General features: G+C 51.2%; 1 protein-coding gene across 1 annotated transcript in view; it reads right to left on the minus strand.

Annotated features, from left to right (window-relative positions):
* itfg1 (integrin alpha FG-GAP repeat containing 1) overlaps window positions 1-12710 on the minus strand; it is a 106871-nt gene that overhangs the window by 11573 nt on the left and 82588 nt on the right. The window contains exon 15 of the mRNA XM_064338009.1: window positions 1044-1168. Coding sequence (XP_064194079.1) covers window positions 1044-1168 — 125 coding nt within the window. The remainder of the gene's footprint in view (window positions 1-1043; window positions 1169-12710) is intronic.

Here is a 12710-nt window from a genome sequence, read left to right on the forward strand (position 1 = left end):
AATGACCAGAGCCAGCTGCGCATACAACAGCAGCACAACACACCAGGAAATGAGCACACTAGTAACTATTATTTTAATTTGAAACAGTTACGGTTCACATATTTCCTGCATTTACTTGCATACTAAATTCGCCGAGTGAATTTCATAGCTTGCTGTGTTCTGACAGTCTGAGGAAATGTAGTTCACGTATCGTGCTGGAGGGAAACGTTTACCAGGAACTCAACACAACTACGCTGCTGTGACGAGTGCACAGTCACAGCGACACCGTGGCCAGGTGTGGCGGATGCTCTGACAGTGCGTGAGCTGCACACGGCGGCCGCTATCTCTCTTCAGCAAAGCTGTGTGAAAGCAAGCCGCAGGAAATTCAGAGGGGCAAAAAAGGCCACTGCCCAGAAAAAGCCCTTCAAATAGCTCTGCATCTGTGCAGCCTCATCAGGAAATCTGCAATTCAAACTAAGCTTAATAAAGGCTTCCTGTCCTTATGTGCTGGAAGGAGCCGACGACGTCTGGAGGGAATTTACAAGGGATCAGGAGGAGGCTTTAAGCTGTGAAAATCACTGTGTTTGCCTCACTGCGCGAATCAGTGTGTGAGATTCAGGGTGTTAGGATTAGGGTGCGAGAATCACGGTCTGTGAATCACTGTGAAAAAATCAGGGTGTGGGAATCGGTGTGAGAAGCAGGGTGTGTGAATCACTGTGTGAGAACCACTGTGCAAAAAAAGTGTGCGAGAATCACAGTGTGAGAATCAGTGTGTTAGAATCAGTGTGTGAGATTCAGGGTGTGAAAATCAGTGTGAGATTCAGGGTGAAAAGCGCCATAGGTGGCAACACAGGGGCTTGGGACAAAAACAGCACTGTATACACAATCAAAACTCATGGTGCCAGAATAAAATCTGACATGGTCGATAAAGAAAGTCAATTTTGCTTAAATAATGGCATGGGTGAGACTGGCACAAACCGAAGGCAGTTGTTTCAGAAACTATACAGTAGAGTGTGTGTGTGTGTGTGTGTGTGTGTGTGTGTGTACGCACGTGTGCATCGTACCTTGTCCCCGGGCGGGCGCGGGATGCCCACGTACAGGTGGTCCAGGAAGTTGGCGCTGCGCCCCAGACCCAGGACGGTGTAGGGCAGCTGCAGGGAGAGGTGGGCGGACTGACAGAGCTGACCGGCTGCAAGGGAAACAAACGAAAAAACCGTCACCACGGAAACCACACACGAGCCGCTCCCACTCTCACCTCCAGGCTGAACAGGCTGAATTCAACCATTTACGATTTCTGTGTTTACTTTAGAATACACAAAATAGACACAATGACACAATATGCCTGAAGACTAAAGATTAAGAGAACCAATCAGGAACTGATTAGCATTCATCACAGACCAATCAGAAACAATACTGGTGGTTGTGGGGAGCTAAAAGCCCAGAAGCAAGGACTGAAATGGATCTATGTATGCGTTTCCGTCTCCTGGCTGATGACATATGCACGTGCATCTGCAGACAGGCTGATGTGGAGCAAATAGTGAAAAGACAGAGCAATCGCACCAATCACAGAAGTTCTTTATTTCTTAATCAAGGGTTCGAGCTCAACTGACTATCTGTGGCGAGCGCCCACACAAAGGACTCAGAAGGCATTTGTATCCTTCCAGTGAATTTAAGAAACAAGGAACAAGGACTTGAGAGCAAACGCTTACTTAAGATGCAACTGGGGCAGTACGACAGCGGCAGTGTTTCAGTATTCCTGTGCAGAGGCTGCTCAGGAATATGCAGGGAGGCTATTAGACAGCACAAATTCACGGGTATGAGCACCGATGCCACACTTGAGAATCTAGACTTAATCTTGATTTGGGAGAAACGTGTGCGTTTCTCTGATTGAGGGATGTTTGCATGCACTTTGGATGAAAGGCGACAGTGAGTACAGGGGTTCAAGTCAGCTGCAGAGCAAACAGCCAAACCAACAGCTAATCACTCCTGTGCATAAGGCCCTCTGCACCCCACACACTCCCCACTCACTCTCTCGCTGTCTCCCTCTCTCGGCATGGTATCCACTAAATAAATATTATTTAATTTAACTGAATTCATTAAAAATACTCTCTGCACTCTTCCTCTGGGGCATGTCACCCCTCCTCTTCTCTTCTATTCTATGTATACACGCACACGCACACACACACATTACACACTGTCCGGGGAGTCACTTTCCCAGGGCATCACACACACAAAATGAAAGCGGTGCAGCCACATCTCTTCCCACCTGAGAGTTCAGTGGTAGCGGCTGGACTAATGACGCCATTAGACGAGGAAAAACACTGATCTCTGAGCGCTGTCTTTCAGTAATGAGCGCCCATTCCCAGGCTTCTAACCGTTTGGACCGCGGCAGACGAACACTAATAAGTTCGATTTGGAAGATTATATACGTATTTTAATTCTGGAAACAGCACTGGCTCAATTTTCTTGTGCATTAGCCGGGATTCTTAGGAAGTTCAATTATACTTATTCCTCCGGTGTGAGCCTGGATTTCACCAAAGCACATACTGCCATATTGGTGAAGACTGTATTCTATAGCTGCTCTCATATAGAGTAGCTCAACCGCAGTCTCACATATTTGTAAGACTTGAATTTTAAGTCTGTGTTGTCAGTCTACCAGAGTAAAATCTCACCTTGCAAATGGACTACCCCACGCCGCACACCTGTATACTTCCTGTCAGCTCAGACGCTGAGACGGACATACCTGGCAGCACAGCCACGCTCTCTGAACTCCAGAATGGGTGGAGCCACCATGAGCTGTCAATCACTGACTTGTCTGAGCCAACCCTACAGGCTCTGCTCTCCGTGACTGAAGACTGGCCTTCCCAATACCAGCTGAAGGCTGAAGAAATGTAACAGTGTGTACTCAAACCCCTGTGTCCTGCCCTCATCTGAACCAGCATTCTGAGGCACTTCAAGTACACTGCCCTCTTATAGATAAAATAACAGGATACGCACAGAAAGGTCACCTGTGCTTCTGAATTTAATAATCCATGAAATTAAAACCCACACACACAGAGACCAACTGACAGACACACATACACGCAATCACGCGCACAGACACACACACGCACACACACACTCAGTCACACGCACGCACAGACACAGATGCACACATGCACATACACAATCAGACACACACACACACACACACACACAGATTACATGTCTGTAGTGAGGCCATGTCACACAACCCATCCTTCATAACTGTGAAGTCTCCCCCTCTGGGCTCCTCTCTCTGTAACGGTAGCAGCCGTGCGGTCACACTCGGCTCCACACGCACAGCCTGTCTCTCCGTGTCATCCTGGCTCCTGGCAGGTGTGGCGGTATCCTTCAAGGGAGCCGAGGTTGCCAGGTCAGCCGTGCTTGGGGGCGGGGCTGGCCGGTGGCCATGACGACTCAGTCTGCCAACGCCACTTGCACAGTGTGTGCCTCCAGCTGGTGTCCAAACCCCACTCCAAATGTCTGCAAACCCCCTTTTAACTCCGTCCATTCGTCTCCAGCCCCTCTCCCATCTCCTCCAACTCCCTGGCCCCCCTGGAGTTGCCTCCAACCCCCCCAGAACTGTCTCCAAACTAACTGTGATTTCCTCCAAAACACCCTACCCCCCACCCCCCATACAGTCTGCATTATTAAGCCGGTGAATAGCTACCAGCTTCCACAGAGCACAGAGTCAGGCAAGAAAACCTGGCTCAGACACTAGTCTGTCACTACAGAGTGTGTTAGTGTGGCTTCCACTGGGAGTCCCAGAAGTCCTTTATATATGACAACAGCAGGCCACTCATTGTTTGCAGAGTGCCCAAAGAGGATTCAGGCCTCTGTGAAGCCTGGACACACAGACCCCATGAGCCCTCGTTTCAACGACATGACCTGGTGAGCCATTTCATTCATACACAACTCATGCGGATAAGAAATGCTTTCTTTTTTTACGACCTGACATACATTACATGGCCAAAAGTATGTGGACACTTATATACATCCAAAATTATGGGCATCAACATAGAGTTGGTCCACCCTTTGCTGCTATACATCCTCCACTCTTCTTTATAGGCTTTATACTAGATGTTGGAGCATTTCTGCAGGGATTTGCATCCCTTCAGCCAGAAGAGCATTAGTGAGGTCAGGCACTGATTGAGCGATTAGGCCTGGCTCGCAGTTGCATTTCCAATTGATCCCAAAGGTGCTGGATGGGGTTGAGGTCAGGGCTCTGTACAAGGCAGTCATGTTCCTCCACACCAATCTCAACAAAACCATTTCTATACGGAACTGTGTACCTGGGGGCATTGTCATGCTGAGACAGGAAAGGGCATTCCTCCAACTGTTGCCACAAATTTGGAATCATCTATAATGCCACTGAATTAAGATCTGCCTTCACTGGAAATAAGGGGCCTAGCCCAAACTAGGAAAAACAGCCCCAGACCAAGAGATATCTAGATACCTTTGGTCATATAGTGTAAGCAAACTTCATTGACTCCTTTCAAAAGCACCAGTAGTCAAATCCCCATTGAGTATGGCAGTACTGAAGAGCCCTGACAGACTGGGCGTGTTCCTGCGTGGCCGTGACAACCTTGACTCCTCCTCCACCGCGCTTTCCACAGTCCGAGCGGGAGCGTCTCTCGCCGGACGCCAGGACCCACGGAAGCCCGTACAATCAGGAGAAAGGCACCCCCCCCCCCCCCCCGTCACACCCGCTCAACGAGATCGCCTTAAACGTTTGGAATGAGACCCACCGGCTTTGGCCCCCATCACCATGGAAACCTTTCTTCTCCGCAATCAGGTGCACTTCTGTGCAGATAAAGGACAAAGCCGAGCCTGTGATCCAGGGTCTTAGGGATAAGGGCGTTTGGGGAAATGAAGCCGTGTGATGGCGGGGGGATTGGGAGAGGACCGGTTCTGAGTCCCTGGTTCCTGAAGCCACGGGAGGAGATTTACACTCTGATTGGCTGTGGAGTGGGGATCTGTGGAAGGAGGAGATAAGTGGCGCGGTTTTATCCACTTCCTCTTATCCTGATAGCGTACAAAGGAAGGAAAGAGGAAATGGAAAAGCTGACAGGAGTCTGCCATTCAAAGATCCGAAACTCAGCTGCTATTACGATGTCTCGTCACAAAAAAAAAAAAGTTCCTGATTTACCACTGCACCAAAAATGCTGTTTCAAAGAGAAGATAGCCAGGGCAATAATAGAAGCAGAAAAGTGTACTCCACCCTCTTAACTGTCATCATATTACAGCTCAGACTGACAGGTCTTGAAGTATCCACGGCATCAGGGCTTCAATGGGCTGCAGTGAGGCTCAACGGAGACGGTGGAGAGGTGGTAGCAGGAAAAGGAAAGCAGGAGAGGAGGTAGCAGGAAAAGGAAAGCAGGAGAGGTGGTAGCAGGAAAAGGAAAGCAGGAGAGGAGGTAGCAGGAAAAGGAAAGCAGGAGAGGTGGTAGCAGGAAAAGGAAAGCAGGAGAGGTGGTAGCAGGAAAAGGAAAGCAGGAGAGGAGGTAGCAGGAAAAGGAAAGCAGGAGAGGTGGTAGCAGGAAAAGGAAAGCAGGAGAGGTGGTAGCAGGAAAAGGAAAGCAGGAGAGGTGGTAGCAGGAAAAGGAAAGCAGGAGAGGAGGTAGCAGGAAAAGGAAAGCAGGAGAGGTGGTAGCAGGAAAAGGAAAGCAGGAGAGGTGGTAGCAGGAAAAGGAAGCAGAGAGGAGGTAGCAGGAAAAGGAAGCAGGAGAGGTGGTAGCAGGAAAAGGAAAGCAGGAGAGGTGGTAGCAGGAAAAGGAAAGCAGGAGAGGAGGTAGCAGGAAAAGGAAAGCAGGAGAGGTGGTAGCAGGAAAAGGAAAGCAGGAGAGGAGGTAGCAGGAAAAGGAAAGCAGGAGAGGTGGTAGCAGGAAAAGGAAAGCAGGAGAGGAGGTAGCAGGAAAAGGAAAGCAGGAGAGGTGGTAGCAGGAAAAGGAAAGCAGGAGAGGAGGTAGCAGGAAAAGGAAAGCAGGAGAGGTGGTAGCAGGAAAAGGAAAGCAGGAGAGGTGGTAGCAGGAAAAGGAAAGCAGGAGAGGTGGTAGCAGGAAAAGGAAAGCAGGAGAGGAGGTAGCAGGAAAAGGAAAGCAGGAGAGGAGGTAGCAGGAAAAGGAAAGCAGGAGAGGTGGTAGCAGGAAAAGGAAAGCAGGAGAGGTGGTAGCAGGAAAAGGAAAGCAGGAGAGGTGGTAGCAGGAAAAGGAAAGCAGGAGAGGTGGTAGCAGGAAAAGGAAAGCAGGAGAGGTGGTAGCAGGAAGAGGAAAGCAGGAGAGGTGGTAGCAGGAAAAGGAAAGCATGAGAGGTGGTAGCAGGAAAAGGAAAGCAGGAGAGGTGGTAGCAGGAAAAGGAAAGCAGGAGAGGTGGTAGCAGGAAAAGGAAAGCAGGAAGGAGGTAGCAGGAAAAGGAAAGCAGGAGAGGAGGTAGCAGGAAAAGGAAAGCAGGAGAGGTGGTAGCAGGAAAAGGAAAGCAGGAGAGGTGGTAGCAGGAAAAGGAAAGCAGGAGAGGAGGTAGCAGGAAAAGGAAAGCAGGAGAGGTGGTAGCAGGAAAAGGAAAGCAGGAGAGGTGGTAGCAGGAAAAGGAAAGCAGGAGAGGAGGTAGCAGGAAAAGGAAAGCAGGAGAGGAGGTAGCAGGAAAAGGAAAGCAGGAGAGGTGGTAGCAGGAAAAGGAAAGCAGGAGAGGAGGTAGCAGGAAAAGGAAAGCAGGAGAGGTGGTAGCAGGAAAAGGAAAGCAGGAGAGGTGGTAGCAGGAAAAGGAAAGCAGGAGAGGAGGTAGCAGGAACAGAAGTACAGCACAATGTGGAGATGGATGAAGAGCAGACCAACCGTGAACACTGACATTTCAGCAGAACACACACGCGTGTTCGCTGTGTGTACACAGGAGGGATGTGTGTGAGCGAGCCGTGTGTGTCGGTAAGCTGCAGTAGGAGAGGTATCATGGGTTATAACGTGTGTGAATGACCGAGTCAGAGACTGTGTAGGAGGTGTGTGTGTGTGTGTGTGCACACGCGTGCGTGCTCGGGTCGGAGCGCGTAGGAGGTACACGCATACGGGTGCGTGCGTGTAGCTGTCCACGCAGCGGTTTAATCCTGCTCGCGTTTGAATGCAGCGCAGCTCGACGGTCGAACCGCGTGGCAGAAACGCAGAGCCGACCGAGCTCTGATCAATAATCATCCCTCTGCTCGCTCCAGCACACACACATCAGCCCTTTCAATTTAGATCAGAGCGGGGAGCGGGCCTGGGAGTGAATGAGACTGAGCGTGTGTGTGTGAGTGTGTGTGAATGACTGAGCGAGTGTGTGCATGTCTGAGAAAGAGACTCTGTGTGTGTGTGTGTGCACGTGGGAGTGTGTGTGTGTGTGTGTGTGTGTGAATGACTGAGCGAGTGTGTGCGTGTCTGAGAAAGAGACTGTGTGTGTGTGTGTGTGTGTGTGTGAATGACTGAGCGAGTGTGTGCGTGTCTGAGAAAGAGACTGTGTGTGTGTGTGTGTGTGTGTGCACGTGGGTAAGAATGAGTGAGGGTGTGTGAATTAATTGTGTGTGTATGTCTGAGAAAGACACTGCGTGTGTGTGTGTGTGTGTGCACGTGGGAGTGAATTACTGAGTGTGTGAATTAATTTTGTGTGTATGTCTAACAGACTGCGTGAGTGTGTGTGTGGGTAGGAAAGGATTAATTTTTTTTCCAATAAAAGCAATATACAGAGTCTACTTTTGTTTCAAAATAATCTGTTGTCCCTGATACTTCATCCATCCACCCCCTTGAGAGAAAGAAAAAGAGAGAAACGAGAAGAAGAGAGAGAGAATACAGAGACAGAGAGGGAGGGAGAGACAGATACAGCATGAGAGGGGTGAGAAGGAGGGAGGGGGAGAGATTGAGCAAGGGAGAGAGAGAGAGAGCGAGGGAAAGAGAGAGAGGACTGTGGATGAGAGATCCTGAGGTCTACAGCAGACAGGTCCATTCATCAGCCTGACGTCTGGAGACTCAAAGGGGGGAGGGGGGAGAAGAAGAAAGAGAAGGAGCGTTTGTTGGGAGTGATCATTCGCATCACGCCTAAAAAAAAACCAGAGAGAGAGGGGAGGCAAAGGCAGTGGTCAGGGGTGAGGGCTCCAGGGTCAAGGGTCAGGGTCAGAGTATGCTGACCCACCCTCGGCCAGAACGTTTGTGTCCTGGCCCTGATTGGCTGATCTCCAGCAACAGACAGGCCCTCAGCTAATGCTCAGCTATGGGCAGCTCGTACAGCCATGCTAGAGCTCACGGGCAGCTATGCTAATTCTCAGCTATGGGCAGCTGGAGGAACCATGCTAATGCTCCCCTCGGGCAGGTTCTGGCCAATGACCAGCCCACACATGTCTCTGGACGTTGCTACAAAGCCTACATCCCATTTCTTAATGACACAACTGCCTTGTTTATTGTACTAAATAAATATGGGACTCATCACCCTCATCACACATCACCATCACATCACAGATTTCAGGACAAAAACCGAAACCAAGCTCGCCAAATCGAGACACAAGTAACAACCCGGCAATTATCTAATTATCCATATGAAAGGCGCTCATTTCCATCCCTGTGCCACGAGCAGGTGTAATTACGCTAGCATATGTTTATTTGGAGAAGACGGCAACAGGCAGGAAGAAGGCACTTGCTGGCTTTCTGCGCCGAAGGAAAACAAGCGTGATCCTGCGCGGCGTGGGGAGTCGGGGCGCGAAAGGAGCGGCTGATCCCGCGATCAGACCGCACCCCCGGCGCAGGGCGGAGGCGGAGGAACGGAGACGTCTCGCTGAGACGGATTCAACTCTTAACCCGCACACGCCGTCAGCCTCAGAGTCTCGGAGCTTCGCCAGTCAAACACACCCAGCGCGCAGAGGTGCACGCACACACGCGCTTCGCTTCTCCGTTTGAGACCGCGGTTAAACACAGCGTGTCAGGGATCCTAATTTCCTGACGCCAGGGAGGTCTTAGACCTCGTGGCTGCTTCATTTCGATTCACACACACACACAAACGCAGAGAGCATCGACAAGCGATCGCTCCGAAAGGACATTAACACAGAACACAGAACACAGAAGCCAACGGCGAGCTAAGATCGCCGTCTCCATGGCAACGCTGGTACATGCAGTCTTGCCCGTGTCAGACGGAGAGGGGCTTGTTTCATGTTTCAGTCGAGCAAGTTTGAGGCGCTAAGGAGACCGCGCGAGCCCCAAACCACCCACCCAATCACCATCTAGCCCTCAACAATGCCCTCCCCCCACCCCTCCAACCAATCCCACTCTTTCCTGCCTGCCTCCCGAGTTTCAAGGTGACAAGCGGACACGGCGGTGCGGAGAGAGACGATGGCCGCAGGGGACATCGCTCATTTTAGTGCGAGGGCGGGACAGGGGGGTACAGAGCAAACACGCTTTAAATCAGGCCCGCGCTAAAGGGGACTCGCGAGTCCCCCCCCCCCCCCCCCCCCCCACTCAAACCCGCCACGTCTCATTCATCACTCATCTGCTGAGGTCCCGCGCGGAACGACCCATCCACGCCCGCGCGGCCTCTGACCTCGCCTACGCTTCTGTTTGCTCAGGGAAGTAACGGGAAGCGTGTGACGCGTGCAGACAGAGCTCTGGCTCTCTGTGCTCCTGATCCGGACCGGAGCCCCCCGAGCCAGCGGCCGCTGCGGCCGGGGGTGCCGGGGGTGCCGGGGGTCCCGCGCGCGACGCACACTCTGAGCTCACGCTGCTCAGGGAGGGAGGGTTTCCACCTGCGTGGGATTCCTCGCCTCCTCTGACGGCCTGTGGCATGCAGCTGCTACACTGCGGAGTGAACACCGAAAAGCATGAAACAAGGGAGAGAAAGGGAGAATTAAGGCCAGCTTCCCACAATTCCCCAGACTGCTGCTCTGGTGTGATATTACCAGAATTGGCACTCCTGATAACATTAGACGCCCGGGGGTTAGAGATATTCCCTGACAGACTGTACACTGATGCATTCTGGGATATAGGGGCGGGAGCACGGCGGGTCTCATTCACAGGCTGTCGTCGTCTGAGTCGTGCTGCGAAACCGCACAAGTTCTGCTCCGTGATCTCGACTCCAGGAGCGAACGGATCGCGGATTCTCAAAGAAGAGTTTTTAAAAAAAAATTCTGTCTTCCCTCCGGTCCCCCGGGCGAGCTCCGCTCATTTGATTTCCCTCACTCTTTCCCCGGTTTTATTGGCTATTTCTCCCAGGCTGAGAGGAGAGAGCCGCATTAGCAGTCCCAGCAGGCTGCTGCCAGGCACACAGAGGTGGGGAGAGGTAAAGCGGATGTGCCTGCTTTCACCGGCAAGAAAAAAAAAAAGAAAAAAAACTTTTTTTCCTATTCTCCCATCCTTTGATAGTGCCCCTCCAAAACTTCAGCCCCTCCTGCTCTGCCGGATCACGTCTAAGTCTGTGTATCAAAGAAGCCCAATCCCTCAGAAGCCCAGAAAGAGCTTTCTGAATTATTTCAAGGGCGTGAGAGAGAGAGAGAGAGGGAGGGAGGGGGGCGGGGGTAGAGAGAGAGAGAGAGAGAGAGAGAGAAGGCTTGAGAGGTGAGAGAAGAGGTGAGAGAAATGCTTTGTTGCCAACATTATAGGTTATAGACCGCTAATGCCAATCGTGGCACAAATGCAAACTTCAACCAAGCTTCCACACTGAAGGATGTAGGATGAAAATTGCAGGTTTTCCGTTGTTTTTGCAGACAATGGAAAAAAAATCCAACATGGCCGACATTTTCACTTTATTTACAGCAGAGCTGTATGAATATGCATCATCATATCTGCCCCTCCTATCTGCCATCATCTCAGCATCGGTCCAATACCCATACCAGCATTATGAATGCATTTCATCAGCCAATACCAACACAACCTCACATCCCTAATACACACACAAACGCACACATACACGCATAAACACACACACGCATACACACACAAGCATAAACAGACACACGCGCACGCACACACACACACACACACGCACGCATGAACACACACACACACACACACACACACACAAGCATAAACACACACACGCACACACACACACACACAAACACACACACACGCATAAACAGACACACGCGCACACACGTAAATACACAAATATTCACACAACACACTGTGCAGGTCAGTGAAGGCAGCCTGTCTCTCTCTTTGCTTTGTGTGCCTGAACCCACATCTCACACACCCTGCCCTGTGGGGTGGGATCGACACTGTGCCCCCCACATGGCGAGCGCCAGCCCTGTGCCAACCTCACCAACCCTGTGCCAACACTGCCAGGGCAGTGCCAACCCCGCCAGCTGTGTGCCAACCCTGCCAGGGCAGTGCCAACCCCGCCAGTCGTGTGCCAGCCCCATCTCTGACGCAGGCAGGACTGAAGCAGGAGGGCAGAGACTGCGGGTGAAGCCCGGCGGCGCCTCACCCATCGCCAAAGCCGCTTCCGCGTCGGCGGCGGGATGCCGCGCCCAAGAGGCTCGGCGGAGCTCAGGACGAGCGCGTGGCGCCTCACAAAGCCCCCAGCGCCCCTGCCCTCGCCCCTGCCATCGCCATGCCAACACCCGCCCACCTGCACCTATTTTACATATTCTAGTTCTAATGCATTATGACATGAGTATTTGGATAAATGGCTTATTTACGCCATTGTGTCATTTTTACGATGATTTATATAGAAAGCGTGAGAGAAGCAAGTCAGGAATAAATCACCATTAACACATTAGGTCCGTTACCAGTACAGTGCATAAGTAGCGCATTTTCAAAGGCATCAATAAAGAGCAGCCACCAATCAGAAAAGCAGCTCCTGTACCTGGATCCCCAGCAGCGGAGAGGTCAGTGAAGCTGAGTCAGGGTCAGGGTTAGCGTTAGCTCCTCAGGGTTAGGGTTAGGGTTAGGGTTAGCTCCTCAGGGTGAGGGTTAGGGTTAGCTCCTCAGGGTCAGGGTTAGCATTAGCTCCTCAGGGTGAGGGTTAGGGTTAGCTCCTCAGGGTTAGGGTTAAGGTTAGCTCCTCAGGGTTAGGGTTAAGGTTAGCTCCTCAGGGTGAGGCCAGAGACTGGGTGCCAGAGAGAGTACTGAGGCTCATGCAGTATTTATTTACAGTACGCTGTGTGAGCATAATGAGAGGGTTAGGGTTAGGGTCAGGCTCTGTGTTAGGGTTAAGGTTAGCTCCTCAGGGTGAGGCCAGAGACTGGGTGCCAGAGAGAGTACTGAGGCTCATGCAGTATTTATTTACAGCACGCTGTGTGAGCGTAATGAGAGGCGACAGCACACAGTGCACAGAGCACGGCGGGGCTGTATCTCCTCGCTAATGGGGCCCAGGGTTTTTAAACGCACATAATTTGTTTTCACAGTACCAAACTTTTTTTCCCCTCTGTTTTTTAACTGCAGGCCTGAGGTGTGCTTAAGTCCGCTGTTCTTACCCGTCTAAAAATAACCCGCACCCTTTTAGCTTGTTAATAATGGATCGGGTAGGTGGGGCACCAAAATCCAGGAAGCTGTTAGATATTTACTGCACTGCCTCGCCAAGCCCCGCCCCTCACAGGGGTGTCTGGTTGACCATTTGGGAGTTCTTTCAAAATTGTCAGTGTTCTAGAACTCCATTGCTTTCAATTACCAGTAGTGATTGTGACATCAGCATTAGAATGTTCAGTTAAGAACATTCTAATCACATATTTGTTTTTAAGTGCAAAGGGTTTGAAAGTGCAGACGCAGAGT

Source organism: Anguilla rostrata, chromosome 5, assembly GCF_018555375.3.
Source record: "Anguilla rostrata isolate EN2019 chromosome 5, ASM1855537v3, whole genome shotgun sequence".
In the NCBI taxonomy this organism is placed as follows: Eukaryota; Metazoa; Chordata; class Actinopteri; order Anguilliformes; family Anguillidae; genus Anguilla; species Anguilla rostrata.